Below are 19584 nucleotides of genomic sequence, written 5' to 3'. Positions count from 1 at the left end.
CTAGGTTCCAAAAGAGCTTTTAGTGTAAGGTTAAGTAGTCAACGTATAAAAGGAATTAATAAGATAACCACACTTGTTTGAAGAAAACTGTTGTTGATTATTTTGCACTAACACTAGCATACACATCGTGCTCATCAAGAACTTAGCTATGAGGAAGCTGCATGTTTGCGGGATATTATTCCCATCATGTATCAAGTAACCTTAGGGTCAAATAATTTCTCATATCGCGAGGCTATATTTGAGATAATGAAATTGATTTTTATTCCTTCAATTGTTTTGCAACTCATCCTAACTCATGGTACATGAGAGATTTTTGGCCAAGGAAAAGGTCACATATGGAGATATATTATGGGCATAACATCCTTCTTCATTACGAACTATGGAGGGTTCGATGGGCTGAACAACTAAGGATAGTTAAGATATATCTTTTGTTCAATGTCTTCGTTGAATGGTTACTAAGACATTGGGGATGAGCTTGTATCTGAAACCCTGTGGGTATATCTGAAAGTGCTACAAATAGTACCATCTGAGAGAGTTGTTGTAGTACCAAGAAGGCCTTATTTTTGTGCGGGATGTTTTGGTTACCCCAAAGAGCCACCACATTATGTTGTTTGCCATGTACATGAGAATCCACCAAGATATGAGAATATAGACCTTGATACTTTTCATGAGGAAAGGATCCATGAGATGATGTATTGGTAGATCATAGTATGATCAAATACGTCTTTGTAAATACTTTTCATAAATATAAAGTCTCGTTATTATTTTTGAAGACTGAGTTATGAGCTTATGATGATAGTTGAGCTGCTTTGACAAGTTAATGATGAAGTATGCTTTAATGTGAGTGATTTTTGAGATCAGGTACTCCATTGCTTGTGTGCTAGTCAAACATGATTGAAATTAAGAAAAAGCATAATGGCTATCTTAGAGAAGACTCGTCTATGGAATTGTTTAAGCTTAAGAAGGGGCTAAAACTGGAGCCCAAATCTGGGGAAGGCGACCTTACCTTTACTTAGACTCAATTCTGTATAGATATGTGAAAGTCCATCCCAAGTTGTTGAAATGGTTCAAAGACCTCAAATTGATAAGACTTTACAAGTATGATACTCTTCGAAATGATAAGGCAAAATATATAGATGGAAAATTTGTAATAAGAAGTAAACGGGTGTATGACCAATACACAAAGGTTATTTCTCCCGATAGGATTGCCTTTACCAGGAGTGTATAGTTAAAAAGAAAAAAAGAAAAAAAAAGAGCTTCCAAAGTATCCCGATCTTCCAAAATCTTATCGATTCCTAGAGATGAAGGTCAAACCACCTCGTTTTGTAACAAAGAAGTTACGGAAATAATTAGAATCGCCAAACTAGTGCGAATTCATGAAACATACAAGGAACTCCAAGAGAAGAAGTTTCTTCTCAAGTAGATACTAACACCTAGGTTTAGTTTTAAGGACTCAAGGTGAAGCAAGATGTAGAAGCGTGGATTGAGGCTTTGGACGACTATTTCCTAGCCACTGAAACTGCTGTTGCAAATCAGTCCATGATTGCTCGTCTTTGTCTTACTGGCGAAGCTAAGCTTTTGTGGAAACAATTTTGCCGAGATAAAGGAGTAACAAAAGCTTTCCAAACTTGGGAGGAGATCAAAGAAGCCGTGAAAGGACATTATCTTCCCCCATCTTTTGAATCAATCAAGATGAATGAATTCTATAACTTACGACACGACAATTAATCCTAACCTTGGAAGGATTCTATTCTAAGTTTGTGAGTCTGCACAAATATGCACCCCTAATGACAACGTCTCAACAGATTGCAAGGTTCTACCAAGGACTAAATCCACCTTTGGACACTCACCTTGAATCAATGAGACCAACGACTCTCGAATATGCTCTTATGCGAGCAAAACCTATAGCCAAGGAAATCACTTGAAATGGCCAAAGGAACTGTCTAAATAAACAACTATGGAAGGGGCTACTCAAACCGTAGTGTCGATATGGCCAATGCTAGAGGGAATGGTAGAGCTAATGTAATCACCCAAGAACCAAATGGGATAGGAATCAGACATTGCTACTAGTGCAGAAGAATTGGACACCTTAGGGAAAATTGTCCTAACCGTCCTCAAAATCCTAGCCCAAACTAGGTTGGTGAAAGAGGCCGAGGGAACAACAACAATGGAATCTCTGTAGACCCTACCAAAGTAAAAGATATCCTAGAATGGCCAATACCTAAGACAATAAAAGAAATCCGAGGATTTTTGGGATTGATAGGATGGTATGAAATCTTCATCAAGGATTAGTCCCTCATTGTTTCAACCTTGATAAATCTTTTGAAGAAAAATACAGTAATCATTTGGACCAATGAGCATCAAGAAAGCTTTGATAAGCTTAAAGTTGTAACCACTGCACTTGTATTAAAACTCCTTGACTTTAGTCAACCATTTGAGGTGATCACTGATGCAAGTGGACTTGAGATCGGTAGGGTGCTAGTACAAGAAGGAAGACCAGTGGCCTATACTTCCAAAAATTGAAACCCTACGAGTCCGACTATGCCACTCAAGGCCTTGAGTTACTCGCAGTAATCCATGCCTTGAAACTATGGAGACACTATCTATTGGGAAGGGAATCCACTTTAGTGACAGGTCATAAAAGTCTTAAGTGGATCTTCACCCAAGCTAACCTAAACATGAAGCAAAGAAGATGGATAGAGATACTGCAAGAATTTGATTTTAAAATCAAATATCGCCTAGGGAAGGGCAATATTGTTGCAGATGCCTTAAGCCGAAAAGTCTTTCTTAATAGTGTTGTAGAAGTTCGAAGCTTAAGAACCGTATCCATACATGATAACCTATACTTGAGCTTGTATGCCAAGCTATTTCTCAGGATAAGGAATATGAAGGACTCATGGCTAAGGTACTTTAAGGAGAAAGCTCTGACAAAGAAAGGTCTAAGATTAAGGATTATCGTGCTAGCAATGGTTGTCTATATTACCATGATCACCAGAAGTGAAGACCAATATCTTATGGGAAGCACATGATAGCCCCATTACAGGACATCCGGGGTATGCCAAGATACTCAACATAGTTCGTGAGAGCTATCATTGGCTAGGATTAAAAAGGGATGTATTAAAGTATGTAACTCAGTGCTTGACTTGTCAAAGAGTCAAGGCAAAAAGGATCAAGATACTTGGAGAGTTACAACCCTTGGACATTCCACAAATGAAATGGGAGTCAATAAGTATGGACTTTGTTGTTGAATTACTTACTGTTGGTGGTGGATATGATTTCATCATGGTAGTGATTGATAGATTGACAAAAGTTGTACACTTGATCCTAGTCAAAACAACCTATAAGTCATCTGACATTGCTCGAGTCTTTATTAAAGAAGTATTTAAGTTACATGGATTCCCAAAGAGCATAATCGGTGACCGAGACTCTGGGTTCACCTCTAAGTTTTGGACTTGTCTATTCCAAGCAATTGGAACACAACTATGCTTCAGTGCTGCTTATGATCCTCAAACTAATGGCCAAACTGAGAGGGTGAACGAGACCATTGAAGATATTCTAAGGTTTTATTGTGGCAAAGAACCGAAACGGTGGATTGAACATTTATCTTTGGTGGAGTTTGCTTATAATAGTGCCTTTTAACAAACAATCAAGATGTTGCCATTTCAAGTCTTTTATGGGCAAGAATGTTGTACACCTCTAAACTTCTGAGATTCCTCTCTCAAGGTAGAGGCTTCTAAGGCTATGCTTGAAGAGATGGATCAACAAATCCAATTGATCCGACATGATATCCAAGCTTAAGATCGGCAAAAGTCTTATGTAGATCTTGAAAGATCCATAAGAACATTCAAGGAAGGTGACATGGTGTTTCTAAGCGTGAGGCCCGACAAGAGCTCATTATCCTTTGGGAAATACAAAAAGCTTAGTCCAAGATATTGTGGACCATATGAAGTAATCAAAGTAATAGGAAGGCAAGCCTACAAGCTTAAATTGCCACCCCATCTCAAGATTCACAATGTATTTCATATAAGCCTACTGAAATTTTATGTACCAAACCCTGATCATGTGCTTAATGACGAACAAATAGTTATGCTTGCCCAAGAAATTTTGGAAATGCAACCTGAGAAGATTCTAGATACAAGAGAGAAACCTCTAAGAAACTGAATCCCAAGAGAACACCTAGTACAATGGAAGGATTATCCTAAAGAGGATGCCACTTGGGTCGATGAGATAACCCTTATAAAAGAATACTCCCAGTTTCTCTCGAGATGAGGACATCTCGATTTCTCTAAGGAGGGAAGAATGTAATGTCCCCATTACTTAGTTTATTTTAATGTGCGTATACGTTCCAAAGAAAATTAATTTATGTTGTACATTTTTAAGAACTAACTCTAATTATGAATTCGACTCTCATTATGAAGATAATTGTTATTATTAATGATGTATTATATGCCAGTTCATGGAAGAAAGACTTGGGAGATCCTTCCAAGACTAGCTTATTAAGACTATGTTTGTAGTATAGAATAACAAAAAGAACTAGCCTAGTGGATGGTCACTTGGCAGTTAAGTGCAGTTGGGTGATGACACTATCGAGATGGGTGACCTCTCGGGAAGATTTTCCTACAAGCTAGTGCAAGCTTTTCACATGCAGCCAACGGCGCCAACAAAGCCTTCGTAGCTCGTCGCCAAGTATACTAAGGCCAAGATGCCAAGGTCTATGCCTTGGTCGCCACCTTAGTTGTGAGCCTTGGAGTGACACCACTCGACGACGAGACGTGCAGTGCTCGTCCATATATTTGTTAAATTGGTATCCTCGCGCTATGAAAATGGAGCCCCTCCCTAACGTCATCAATGATGTCGTCAAAAACGCTAAAAGAAAGCGTTCCCTCTTTATCATCGATGACGTCATAAAAAACACTAAAAAGCAATCGTTCTCCTTTTACTCCCCCTTCCCTGGTTATTATATAAATAGGGGTAGAGCGTCACGTCAGGAAGACACATAAACACACACACCCACAATGACCCGTGCAGAAGTCTCTTTGCTATTGACGCGATGAAGTTCTGCTGCAATAAGCCGAATCTCTCCCTCTCTCTCCACACCTATGTGGAAGCGCTGCTCGAATCCACCTGCTTCTTCCATGGCTCCCAAGAGACGTCGAGATGCTAACGAGGTTACGCTTAGAGAACTCCCCAATGTGAAGAAGTGGCCGTTGTTGAGGGAACTCAACACGATATTGAAGCACAAGCAGAAGTTAACCTCGAATCCATTCAACTCGAAGGACGGGTTATTCCACAACAAACTGAGGTTGTGGCTATAAACCGTAATCACGATGGATGGCCAAACGGAGATAATCAGGTTAGTACATAAGAAAAGGATCACGATTAGTTAGAACTTACTTAAATTTGTAAAAACATGTTAGTATTATCAAATGCTTTTTAGGAAGGAACACGGAAATTGATGAAGGGGATAGATTCTATGCATTGCATACATTGACAACTGTGTTAAAAAATGTTTTATGGTTATGACTGCTTTTGGATTTGTGAATGATGAGTTATTGCTCTTATGATTATGAGCTTGCATAGTCGGACGAGTTGTGGATTGTGGTGGTTTGGGACATTGGGATCCCCAACCCAATGCTCTCTAACACTCTGCGGAGTGCGGAGAAACTCACATGCAGGTGGGGGTTCTACGCTCTCGAGGGAGGTAGCTGTTTTTGCTTTTTGATCACTCGAGCACTTGAGAGAGCAAAGGGCAAAGTGGTAAGTGCCCCTGTTATGTAGGATGGCTCTGGAGGTTTAGGGAAGCTTAGAGGGGCTTTGAGCCAGTAAATTCCCTGTTGACCATGGATGGAGTGCGATCACATACAGCCCAATCCCGAGGGATTGGAAGGTTCTATCGTAAGTTGGACTATGTCTTTCTATGGAAAGACGGTTCTTTTTTTAAATTTTGCAAGTAAAATGTTGTTGATTATATTACTGAGAAAAACTGATTACAATGAAGTGCTCATGCTCAACAGACTAGCGTAAGCTGATGAAAGTCACAAGTACATCATATATACAAGCCTCTCAAGGCGGTCTGGGGGGGATGAGGGCAAGAAGCCATGGAGGGGGGTGTATTGCCATCTGGGGCTGTCTGTCTACATCACGAAAAACATGTAATGGCTGCCCCAAGTGCGCATGAAATGACATCGGAGCTCTTGATGAGCCCTAGATTCGCCTTGCACCTGATCCCATCAGCCACGGAGAGAGTGGATGATGGAGGTCCAGAGCTCTGCTAAGGTCGCTTATACTGAAAGTCTCTCCGTCGAAAGTCTCCTGACACCGTGCCGTCCAGATATGCCAACTAGTAAGACTTCCTATGATCTTCCATACCTCAGAGTGGTCTGCTGTGGGATCCAAAACCTAGCGGATGGGTAGAGCTTCCAAACCGACCACTGTGCACAACCCTGCCTTGATAATGAATATCGTGTCCTACATCCCGGCCTTATACAGAAGGTGGTGGCCCTGGTTGATTGCCTGTCAGTAGAAAGCTCCCCATGAGATACATCCAAGACTGGGTGCTATACGGCGAAGGATGCGGCATATGCCTCTCCACACGAGCTGTGCTGCCTCACATGACCAAAAGCAGTGCTTTGGTGTTTTCAGAGGTTGCTGTGTGCAGCGCATACAACCTCCCTCCTCCTACATTTGGACAAGCCAACTTCCCACTACAAAGCCTTTATGTGCCACCAGCCATAAGACATACGATACCCTCCTCGGCCTCCAACTATCTCAAAGGCGGCGCCAGAAGGTTCATCGAAAAGGCTTTGTGATGCCGTTCTTCGCCCAGTGCCTGCTATGAGACGACGCCCAATCCATATCCTCTTGCATCAGACGTGTTTGCCAATCCTGGTTGTGTACTCCAGGAACCTCGGTGGCTTCTTGGCGACTTCTGTGGCCAGCCATAGCCACTCTCCCGGGTCCCACTCTAGCTCATCAAGTGGCCTGTCCTCCCAGATCTAGAGGCGCCACTCCTTGAGCTCCTGCCAGAAGACAAAAGGTTTCAGCCACCATGCCTTCCCTTGAAGGCCAATCACCCGGATCCTCCTCCATGAAAGGGCAGCTATCCCCTCATCTTGCTGCCCTCTGTCAAGGGCCAGACGATCCCCCTCCTGTATGGTGAAGAGGGTCCCAGTTTGAGCGCCGCCCACTCTGCTTGCCACCTATAGGGGAATGCCTGCTGGTGAAAACCTAGCGGCCTATACCTCCCCTTGTTCTATCGGCTCTCGTCTTGGGGGAGCAAGCCACTCTTGAGGTATTGCTGCATCTATCTCCCTTCTCCTCAGCTCCACTCCTCTCTGGCAGCCAGATACTCGCTGCAGCACCTCCTCGTCCACCATCTTGTACACCTCCCGCCATGTCCTGATGGTATGAGCCAGACCGGCCTCCCAGCCAGCCCACTAGATGTGGGGGTGCTCGCCAATCTGTGCCCCTTCTCGATCTTTGACATGGGGGTTCCAGATTATCAGCTGACGATCTATCTCCGCCTGGCAGCTTGGGGGACTTTGGATTAGGGCCTTACGGAGGCCTTGCAACACACGGAGCAAACTGCACAGGAAAGGTGATCTGGGCGGGTGTGAAGATCCATCTTAGGGACAACCTCCACTCATTGCCAAACCTCGGTCTACAGTCCTGAAGACCCTCCTACAATAGGTCCTTCCATGTTTGCCCTCCTGGTGTGAGACCGCGGACAACTAGCTTGCCGAAGAGGGCTATACTCTGATACACTGGTGGGTCTATGATCCCCAAGCCTCCCTCTCCGATGCCGTATGATGGTCGCCCAAGCCACCTTGGCCCTGGAATCCCTGGAGCTGTCTGACCTGGACCAAAGGAAATTCTGCACTAGGCGGCGAAGCTGCACTACGCACGACGAGGAGAAGCATCAACATGAGGCGATGTACTAGGCCGTCGCTAGGAGGACCTGGTTAACTACTAGGGCTCCACTTGCTAGCGAGAGGCGAGCCGTACATTAGTAGGTCAACTTTCTCCGAATAGAATCGAGGACTGGAAGAAACTGCTGGGTAGGAGTGATGTTGAATCCCACCTGGAACCCTAGGTAATAGACGGTCTGCCCTGTGCTCACTTATCTAAATCCCAGGTGGACGTCCCACTCCGTGCTAGAGTCCGGATTTGTGAGGAAACCAAGTGACTTTCGCCAGTTGATTTTCGCTCCCACTGCAGAATAGAATACCTCAAGAGCCAACCTCACTCTTTTCAACATCAACTCATCGTCCTCTATGTAGAGTGTTGTATCATCAGCATACTCTGAGTCTAACAACCCAGTCTCCTCTCTCACGGAAAGTCGGAGGCCGCGTAATCCACTCATGCGTGACCTGAGGAAATGAGACATCGCCTCTGCAAAGAGTAGAAACAGGTATGGGGCCAGGGGGCAGCCCTGCCGGACCGATCTCTCCAGTCGAAACTCCACCCCTCACCTACCACCTATGAGAACCCTGCTGGTGGCCGATCTGTAAAGTGTGGAGACCCCACGAATCCAAGCTTGGGAGAAACCCAGCCTCACCATAGTGGTGCCCTCCAAGAAATCCCAGTCGACCCTGTCATAAGCTTTCTCGAAATCCAAGAGTAGTACGGCTAGTCTCTGTCCACTGTGCTACGCTCACTCTATCGCCTTAAAGAAGGTGAATACATTGTCTAGGATGCTTCTATCCTGGACAAAGCCGGTCTGTGTGTCATGGATGATATATGGAAGCATGGAGCGTAATTGCCTATCAATCATCTTTGCCAATGCCTTATAGGCCACTGATAATAAGGTGATGGATCTCCACTAGGAGAGCTCTATCCGGTCTTCCCCTTTGGGGAGAAGACTGATAAGGCCTGTCAAGAGACTCCTTGGCATCTGTCCTGAAGTGAAAATCTCCTGGAAGGCCATTAGTAGGAGGTCCTTCACCACCTCCTAGTAGGTGGTGAAGAAAGCCTTAGAGAGGCCATCCTCTCTCGGGCATTTCTGCCTGTTCTGTGTATGAAAGGCCTCCTTTAGTTCCTTCTTTATGAAGGGGGCTAGAAGGGAGCGTCCCATCTCCTCTGTGACGAGGGACAGGATGTGATCCCAGACCTGTTGACTGCATCATTGCCCTCTAGCTGAGGCTGTCTCCTGCTGAAAAAGACGTCTGTAGTAGTTGGTGGCAATCTCCATCACCTTGTCTGGGCTAGAACGAGCGTTTTCATACTGATCTCGAAGGGTGCGTATTTGCTCTCCTGAGGTGCGAGGCTGGTGCACTTGGAAAAACTCCATGTACATGGTATCCCCCTTCCGCGCTGAGAACGCTGCTGAGGTGCGGAAAGAGAACTCTAAGCGCTTGTCCTCTAGGCTAACAATGGCTGCTCGCGTGCGCGTCTCCTGTGCGTGGAGGGTGGGATCCCCTGGTGCCTCTTGTAATAATCTATGCGTGGCTACAAGGTCCTGCCGCAGTGCTCTCTCCTCCTCCCAGCTTTGCTGCCTGGCTCGTATGGCTGCCTCTTGGCAGATCGTGCTCAACTCGGCCAGGATCTCCGCAACCTCCTATGTGATCCGGTCCCTCGTGCTCCACTCCCACTCCCTGTTTCAAATCAGCTCTATCTTGTCACCTCCTCCCTCCTATAAATCGAGCCAGCGATCCGACAAGATCATGTGTCTAGGGCAGATGCTGGGGGATCAAGTGTTAGGAGAATCGGACAATGGTCGGACAACGTGGTACCCGCCAACTGCCCAATTTGGCCTCCACGAGAGCCTCCCCACTCTCCCACATAAAACTTGTCCAACCGCTCTAGCAGGATTTCACCTAGCTGCTTGTATCCCCAAGAGAAGTCCTGCGACCTCTCCCTTCTATGGAAGGCAGGGTCTCTCCGGGCATCGTGTGCTCCTACTGCCAGTAGAAAGACCTCCCATGCCTCCTACTCCTCCCGAGCCATGCCCTGGTAGTTTCTGCCTTTGCCTTGCTGGTCCTCCAAAGCCTCCAGGTTGCTGAAGTCTCCTCCAACGATCCAGGAGTCCACCTCTAGGAGTCCCTCCACGATCTCCACCCAGAACCTATTGCGTGCCCTGACCTCCGTAGGGGCTTAGACATTGAGAACTCCAAGGCATGAGTCCCCAATATCCAGTCTGATCCATAGAACCCTCCCTGCCACTATTGTCTCGTGATCTCGTACACATGTGGTGAGACTCGGGCCGATAGAGATGCATACGCCTCCACTTCTGCCGTGGGCACCTATGGCGTGCTTCCAGAAAGTGTGTAAGCTGCCCGGGAATACCTTCCCTATCCGCTGGGCCTGGGTGGGCGTGAGCTTGTGCTCTTGTAGTAGTAGAATGTCGATCCGTCCTGCAAGGGCAGGTTGCATCTTTTGTCGAATAATCAACTTCTTGGACCCACGTGCCCCATTGTAGTGGAGACTATTCACATTCCAGGATGTAAGGTGTAAGCTCGTGGGGAAACCTGTGACTGACCGTACAGGCATCTGTTCGGTGTGGAGGCTGCTGATGAGGAGAAACTATGGGGCATGCAAGTATGCTTTGCCGCAGGTCTGGACAGTGAACTCCAATCTCCCATGATGGCTCCTAGCCGTGACCATAGGGATGACAGATGCTCTAGGTGGTACTATTAATGCATCTATCAGCCATGCTGAGAGTCGTGACTTTGTATATTCGTAGAAACGGGCCGCCTGTGCCAGGGGCCACTCGATCACATCCTGTGGAGCTCTCCATTGTGGAGGGGCTCGAAAGATAATGCTCAAGTGTGGGACCTCAGCACCAGCCCACTAGTTAATGTCCATCATGCAGCTAGGCCACTGCTGTGCAAACAGTGCTAGTCCTCCTTCTCCCATCCATTGGGAGATGTGGTCCTCCACCTGACTCTTCAACTCCTCTATCTGTGTCGTCGTCCAATCCCCTGAGTGAGAGGACTAAAAGAAGAAAGCGTAGTTTGGTCCATCCGGTGGTGCTAGTAGATGGACCTTGCCCCTCGTTGACTTACAAACCACGAAGATCCCTACCTCTAGAGGTAGTGGGAACTCTCTGCGCTCCGCAACTCTCAGATAGGACCATGGGCCACTGCGGAAGAACTCATGTGGCAACAGCTGTACCTGTCTCAGGAAGGTGTGACGGGCGGCAGGGGCAGATAAGCTGGTGGCTGTGTGGTAGGGGGAGAACTGCTGGTGCGAGGAGGATGTAGGCGCGAGTGGCTCATCACCTCCTGTGGGAGGGGGGGTGGGTCTAGGGGGGATCACCTGAACCGGGGGCGGTGCTCGGTAGGGGAGGTGGTAGGGGGGAAGAAGATCGAGGGATGGTTAGAGGTACGTGGCGGGTGTGGGGATTGTGGGATCTTAGGTGGGTTAGCTTGTGGTGTGGGTGGTGGATGTGGGGGTCTGCGGTCTTGCCGAGTGGGGCGGGCAGGGGGGCTGCGGAGTGCTCTGCCGAGGGGGCGTCGCTCGCTCTCCTGCTCCCTACTGTCGAGGTTGCGTTTGAGGAGCCTGGTTGCGGCCCTCCCCTGCCGTCTCTCTTTTTCTCTCTCTTTCGTCTCTGGATCCGTATGAAGCCGTCAACGTCCACCTTCAGGCCTGTCGGCGGAGCCGCCTTGGCTTTGAAGCGCGTACAGTCTGCTGCTTGATGCCCAAAGTCATGGCAGCGCAGGCACTGCCTTGGTTGCCCGGTCACAGTGACCTGCTGCCTAAAGGAGCGACCTCCTGCCTCAATATCCAAGAACTTGGGTATACTCTTTGTGTCTTTTACAGCCACTTGTACCTTGGGGACTCCTGCAGCTGTCATTGCATCCGTGAAGGAGGCAAGAAGAACTGTGCTGAAGAGTCATCCAAAGTCCTCCACTAATTGGCGGTACTCTATCGCCAGTCCGAGGAAAAGTAAAGTGACTGGGTGTCTGAGAAACCTGTTGTGGAGCTCAAATGATTCCATTGTGAAGCCGCTGTACTAGGGAACCATGTGAATGACCCCCTTCATGGAGGCTTAGGGCGAGCTCTCCACTAACTCATGAGCTGCGTTCGTAGAGGTGAGACGAACCATGAAGATACCTCAGCCCATGAGGATTGCCTCCATGATCTGCGCTATGCCAATGCACACTGTAGAGTGAAGCCAATCCCGAAGCTAGGCCCTGGATGGAGTGTCCTATTACCTGACCGAAAATCACTGTTTCTTTAAGCTTCAGCTCTGTGGCACAGACGGCCAAGAGCTGTTCCTCAGAGAGGACAACACGCAAGGTGTTTGACTGGGGGACACTCGCAGAATGCATTGGTGTCTGACCAGGGGTTTCCATTGCACGATCTTGTTGACGACCTACCAATCCCACTACTATTTTGTCGAAAGGGGGAGGGTGTTGCTACAAGTGGAGAGAGCAACGGTATGGGGGGGGGAGGGGGGGTGGTTGATGGCCCGGGGGGCGATTACACTCTTCGGGCCGCATAGTAAGTCCCGGTGGCCAGCCAGGCCGAGGGGGGGGATGGGAGGAGAAGGATTTGATGCCGGGGGGGGGGGGGGGGTTTCGTGCAATGTGTTAGAGTAGAGAGGGTGCACAACATTGTAGGGGGAGGCGGGTGGTGGGGACAAAGGGGGCGTTGGCAGAAGAGGGGGAGCTGATGAGAGCTGGTGGGTGTAGCATGCTTGTTGTAAAGCAGCGCAGGGCGGAGGGAGAGAGACGGCTGGGTGGCGGGAGGAGGGGGCGAATGCTAAGGAAGACAGGGGGGGAGCTCTGGGTGAGCGCGATGGAGGGGGGACAGAGAAGCGTTGGCGGAAGAGGGGGGAGCTGACGGGAGAGGGGTGGGCGCAGCGTGCCTGCTGTAAAGCAGCGCATGGCGGAGGGAGAGGGATGGCTGGGTGTGGCGGGAGGAGGGGGTGAATGCTGAGGAAGGTGCCGGGGGGGGGGGGGGGGGAGCTCTGGGTGAGCGTGAATGGAGGCGTTGGGTGGGCACGATGGCAGCGGAGGTTTGACGCGGGGGCAATGTTTGTGATGCGACGGGCAGGGAGCTTTACTTTATTTCTTGTTTTCTTTCGTAGAGGTTAATAAAAGATCCGCGGAAAGACGGTTCTGTATCACTCTGCGGAGTGATGGTGAAATAAAGTATCCGATTTCCGAATTGTTTGTTATGTGCTAAAGATTGAGTTTAACAAACCCAGTTTAACGGAGTAATAAAAGGAAGCTGATTTTATATGTCCAAACAGTGTGGTAGTATGCTTTGCTAATTAGAAAACTAAGCAAATCCCATTGAGGAAAGTGGGAGACTTCGATCCTGATGATTGGATGCTTGTGGCTGGGTGGACCCGATAAGTCGGGTAACTTCCAACACTAGATAGGGTTGATTAAATCGTGACCCTCCCAATATCGGTAGGATTAGTTACTAGGTTTAACACCGTTTTAGGGGGCCAGAGCTGAGCTTTTATCTTATGGGTAGGGGAATTGAGTTACACTCTCCCCTGTCTCTCACTCTCTTTGAACCAAGTGCGGTATTAACCTCACTTCTGCCTTTGAATGATTACAAAGTGGTCTTTCTTAGGTGGGCATTAAATTGCAATTAGGGGTGACTTGTCCACGCTTCCCCTGTGAAGTAGAATTGAGATTCCCATGTTCAAATAAGTCCAAGGTTTCCCATGGGGAGACAGAATGGTGATGTGCATGGATATGAAAATCAGTCGACTACTAAGAGGACTCCTTTGGGTCTGTTGGAGGAGATACCTCACAGACTCAGAGGTTCATATTAGTGTAGGTAGCAACACAATGTTTCTTTCATCAAATGCATATTTTCTTTGCAAGATATAATTTCTCGTCTTTGCAAGATACGGTTTGTTTACGGATCAAATGATCAGTAGACCTTAGCTTTGGAAGAGTAGCATACAAAAATTAAGAGCTCTCCTCTATATATGAGCTTACTGATCTTGTCATCAAGAGTATACGTGTATGTAGGACTCCCAAAGACTTGAAGGTGAGAAATAGTAGGTCAAATGCTATATAATGCCTCAACTTGTAATGGACCGTTGTAGTTAGGTACTAGTTAAGGGTGTACACCGAACTGTCAATAGCCTTAGACCATAGGCGCTTAGGGAGTTCAGTTGCGAACAAATTTGAGTGGGCCACGTTCATGACAACTTGGTTCCCATGCTCTAGGTCTTCGTTCTAAGAGGGGGAGTATGTAGAGGTGAGCTGGGGCTAGATGCCATACTCTTGTAAGAACTTGGAAAACTCATGGGAGATGAACTCACCACCATTATCATTCCTTAGTGTCCCTATTTGGACACCTATCTGATTTTGCACTTACTACACCCATGTGGAGAGAGCTGAAAAGGCTTCAAATTTAGCCTTGAGATGATATGCCCACATATATCGCAAAAAGCCATTCACTAGTAATAAACAATACTCTGTTTCATTTAAGGAAGTAGTGGATGCTGGCCCACTAAGGTCAATGTGAATCAACCGAAGATGATGATCTAATGGCTAATGCATGTGCTGCGCCCATCTCTACAAGGCCCAATAAAATGGCCTTTCCCTCCCCTGAGAACTCCCAGATGTCCTCATCCAAAATTGTAAATGGTGATTGCCCCTTGAGATGTTGTAGGAGAGTAAGTATCACATAACAATGTGTGTGCCCTCCATAGTTGTCAGGTACGAAAGGTACGATATGGTACGGTACGATAAAATACGGTACTAAATGGTACCTTAAAATTTTATAAAGTACGGTACGATATTAGTACGATAAAAAAAATAACTTGATTATTTTGGACCAAAGATAATAGAATAGAGATTTCAAGTTTAAATAGCAATGCTATTAGAGTATATAAGATGAGTACTTGAGGGTAACATGCCAAAATCTAATGCGGAATGCGCAACATGCGCTACTGCTACCTACAACTTATAACTACATAGATGGGAGTGGAGACATCATACATGCATGATCATACAAATAAGAGAAGTGTGGGCTTGAGAGAAATTGTTTGAATCTCAAATAACCTAATCTCATGGGAGAATCATATTAATATAAGGAGCATTTAGCTCGTCCCAAAGTGCAGTTCAAATGGGAAAGATGCATCCATTAAGTTGGTACCTTATGGTACTAATATGTAAGGTACGGTACCTAAAGTATGGTATAATATCAAACCTTTTGTACGTGGTACTAGTGCAACTAGAGAGAGCAAGAGGTTAGAGAGAGAGAGAGAGAGGCCTTGGGGAGAAATAAGAAAGAAAGAAGCAAAAAAAAAGAAATGAGAAAGAAAAAAAGAAAGTTGTAGACTTAAGTAGAGTGGCCAAAAAGTGCCCATTTTTTCGTACTAAATCGTCTGGATACGTACCATACTGTACCGTACGGATCAGTCCATACACGTACGGAGACAACCCTGGTGCCCTCCTTGCCTTGAACTCTCATACACACATACTTGGCCTGCTCATCCCTAGGAACTATCTGGATCATTGGGTACAACTCCTCTCTAAAAGCACCATCTAACCCACTGCTGCCTTGCTTACTATCTCTGTCTTTCTTATATGCTGACTCCCATCTGTATCTCATCACTTATGGAGTGTGCTCTGTGCCTTGATGTGTCTCCGAGTAAATACAATGACCCTCCCTCTGAATGTTTCCTTAAATGCATCAACATCAAGTCTTAGTGCTCCATTGAAGTTCCAAACTACTACTGCAAGGCTTATCCTATAGGTCTCACACTGTCATTTGGTACCCTTCTCCATGATCACAACTCTTCCTCGTCTGTAATTAGCCATCTCATCTTGAGCTGCCTTGATCCTTGGCATACACTCCCTCATGTGAGTCAGTTGAGTCACTGCGAGATTATCACCCAAGAATACCCCTCTCTCCTTTAGTGTCCTGTATTGTGCTTGGCTGATATCATCCAGTCATTACAGCATTCATTCATCCTCTTCTTCTTTATTTGTGTTATTGCTTGAGTTCATTGAATGTTAGTTGTGTTCATACACACTGTATTTTCTCTACAAACCCAAGCTGTATCCTCATAGATACATCTGAAAAGAAATCCTTTTATAAGATAAAATAAGGTTTTGCTAGAGTTTCTTGTTGATCCTTATTTTTCAAATAACTCGAGTGTGAAAAGATATTCTGTAGATTTAGCTATGCATGCATTTTTTCATTTAAGCTGGTTTTCTTGACTTAAATATTATAGATAATGGTTCAAAGTCTCACCTAAAGAGCTGTAAAGATTTTGTGATGATAATTTTGGATGTTTTGCAGGTAGGGGATCGACCTTTAACAGACATCGTGTATGGCAACAAAAATGGGCTACTTACAGTTGTTACAAAGCCCTTGACTCTTGTCGGTGAACCTTTTGTTGTTAAACAGGTATAACCACGTCTTTGTGCCATTGTGGTCTTCTAACTTTGAAAAGGATGTAGGAAATATTAAGGATTTAGTACTTGTGATAGTCGAGCACCCCTTTCCTCCCTCTCCCCCTCTTTGTTTCAATCCACCTCTCCTTACCCCCCCAGTCCATAATATGTGTTTTCGTGTCTCTCGGTCTTAGGATTATCTTGAGTTTCCCTTGAGGGGCTATATCACCATCCTTTTTACCAGATAGGGAGCTCATCAAGTACCAATTTACATTCAAAGGAGAGTCATTGGAGATTGTTAGAACATGTATACCTCAGGGTTACCTTCCAGGGGCCATAGTGTTTCATGAAGGAGGTGGCTAGTGCTAGGTTAACATGTGGTTATGCAACTTTGGGTCCTTGGAGCACTTGAGAGATAGTGTGAACACATATAGCTTCAGGATTCATGCATCAAGTTATGACTCTTCAACATGTTGGTTACACAAGATTATTATATGGTGCTCTGATTTGGGGTCCTAGTCTTAACCACAAAAGGAGGGAGCCATTTCTGTAACTAAATGGACTAGAGAGAGACTTCTTAGATGGTTGCTGTCTATGGAATGCTGGTCCTGATGATAGCACATTGATCTGGCAGAACTGAGATGGGCACTGCACTCATAGTGCCAAGGCTCTTCTACAAGCAAGGACCTTTCTTTAGCGTGTATGGGAGATCCCCAGTCAGAGATACCCTCATGTAGCACTCATTTTTCCCCGTCAATTGGCAACTGAGGGAGACACCTGATGTTGACATGTCTGAATGTGCACCTGGTTAGGGCTACATATCATGAGGATTGATGCACTCCCTCCCTTTGACTACAACCTTGATTGCCCTAGTTTTGGTCTGAGCTACTCCAAGTTGAATAGATTAATCAAAATGGAAATCGTGATGTTGGACATGGTTCGGGCCCCCTTAGTCTCTAGGCACAAAGATGCCTCCTTACCAGAATCATTTTTCACATCTTTTCAAAATGGCCTTGCTGCACATTCAACTTATTGTTAGCAGTTGTGTGTCATGTATGGTCATCTCCTGCTTGTGAGCCTCAGTCTGAGTCAGACGAGGACATTAGGAGCTCTCATAGTGTGGTAGTCCGTCCATTCATTCCAGACATCAAGGTGGAGATTAATCTCTGCATTTGTCACATGACAGCGTATTTCTGTCATTTCCAGGCATGCATTTATTTGTAGAGGCAGGATCCATTTTATCGGGCACGGGCAACATTTTTGTCTATTGCATCTGGCATTTTTTGGGCATTTACACTAGTCCAACCTGCATTTAATGCAGGTTGGCCAGTTTCAACATTTTGCCCTATATATGTGTGCCTGCCTTCTCCTAGTTGTCCAGTCATTCTTGTGCCAGCCATCCTTATCATTCTGTTCCTTATCCTCTTGCCCCCATCCAGCACCCATGCTCATGCTGCATGCTGCGTGTAGGGGCTGACTGAGACCAGCCTTGTCATTCAGATTTCTGTCACTTGCGTTCCTTCAATTCATTATGTTCCATTTGTTTCTTCACTCTCACTCCATGTTCATTGTTCCTTTCCATTACGCACTTTGACATGATATCATTCGCCCTTGTGGGAGCCGGAGTTCTCTGAGAGGAGTCTTCTGCAATGCTGTGTTTTGCTGGGTGGCGTGATTGGATGCTGGGTGGTCATTTCCATCGGCAAATTTGGAGTGCTAAAAAGCTGTGTTTCATGGGCAATGCTTCTCCAGGCTGTCATGTCAGATTCAGCCTACAGGCTGTGTTTTTTGTCCCAGCCACTTTCCCAACCTGAATTTCCCGGCTCTACACCCTTAAACAGCACCGTTTTGACTGCAGGCCTGGATACTCCCTGATCTACCTGCTGACGACATCAGAAATCTGCCATATGGCAGGCAGGCATGCCCCTCATGGGCTGATGTCATAAATTTTCAGGTCATCTAGACCACAGCACCTTTGCTTTGCATTTTGCAGGTTTTCTTGAAGGACAGAGATGACAGACCTCTAAGAATGAACAGGGTCCTGTGAATTGTGACCATGAGGACCACTGAAGTGATGATTGAGATTGAGAAGACGGTGTTCGAACCACCATGGTGGTGATGATCATCACGAATACTCCGAAGATTGAGATAGAGATTGTGATGGGGATTGACAGGTGGAGTGTGAATGTGTTCCCTCCCAAGCACCTTCTTACCATTCTCTCTCCATGCCCCCTTCTGTGGCTTGAAGTCCATGATTGTTGACTATGGTACCACCTGTAAAGGTGCTCGTCCTACTCTCTCCCTGCTTTCGAAAAGCAGGATGGGACCAACTATTGTCTTGGGTCGTGCAAGGTTGAAAGCATCCTTGACATTTTGACCTATATGACTTTGTTGAGGTCCCTCATCATCGACCTACCATGGATCCCCAAGTTGGAGTGGCTCTAAGACTTGTGACATTTATGGGATCAAGTCAATGCGAGAACCCACTCATTTCTCTTTTTGAACTGTATAGATTTTGTGCTCATGCACCTGAGATGTATTTGCACCACTATAGAGGTGTGAATCCAATTAGTATCCTTGTTTCAGGTTTGAACATTCAAGCATTAGGTGTTCCTTGAGTTGAAGCTATTGCATCTCTCTATCCATAGATTTCCCTATAATGAAAGATCGTATCAACCAGATGGAGGGGATTAAGGATGAGCTTGCATCCTTGGGGTGGATTGTGGATGAAGAGTCATTGTTGGTGACATGTCAGCGGTTCCTATTTGTAGTATTGACATGTTGCTCTTGTTTCCCTATCATTCATCTTTGAGCTCTGCATCCAAAGTCGTCCATTGTCTGGACTTGGGCTTCCATCTTCTCTCTATTCAAGGCCTTGCAAGACTCCATACCTAGGTTTTCATTGAGTAGGCGATATTTGTTGAGGATTCTATGTTAGGAGCTAGCCTCAGCCAAAGCATGAAGTTTTCATTTTTAAGGAGTTACAACAGATCTACTGCCCTTCCTTAATGTCTCTTCTGACAGGGAAAACTACTGTGCAACAACCAAGTCTTTTCCAGCCTTTCCTACAATCGGGTGACACTGCTGAAAAACTCTTAGAGTATCTTGAATTCATGTTTCCTGATTGGTCAGACCATGACTACAAAGTTGCTTTTGATCAAATTGATGAGTATGTGTTTGACAGAATCCATAGAAAGAGAGAAGCAAATCAAATTCTAGATCAAATGCCCTTATTTATTGACCAAGAAGACAAGCAGAAGGAAGG

At 46.0% G+C, this 19584-nt stretch overlaps 1 protein-coding gene across 2 annotated transcripts in view; it reads left to right on the top strand.

Moving 5' to 3' along the window:
• LOC148013351 (haloacid dehalogenase (HAD) superfamily protein) overlaps nucleotides 1–19584 on the top strand; it is an 87959-nt gene that overhangs the window by 60307 nt on the left and 8068 nt on the right. For both annotated transcript variants that reach the window (XM_087668004.1, XM_087668005.1), the window contains exon 4: nucleotides 16225–16332. In XM_087668004.1, coding sequence (XP_087524130.1) covers nucleotides 16225–16332 — 108 coding nt within the window. The remainder of the gene's footprint in view (nucleotides 1–16224; nucleotides 16333–19584) is intronic.

This window comes from Lygodium microphyllum, chromosome 26 (assembly GCF_053477565.2).
Source record: "Lygodium microphyllum isolate KBCC chromosome 26, Lygodium_microphyllum_v1.1.10, whole genome shotgun sequence".
NCBI lineage: Eukaryota > Viridiplantae > Streptophyta > Polypodiopsida > Schizaeales > Lygodiaceae > Lygodium > Lygodium microphyllum.
Note: the sequence above shows the minus strand (reverse complement) of the source record. Positions and strands in the feature narration are given on the sequence as shown.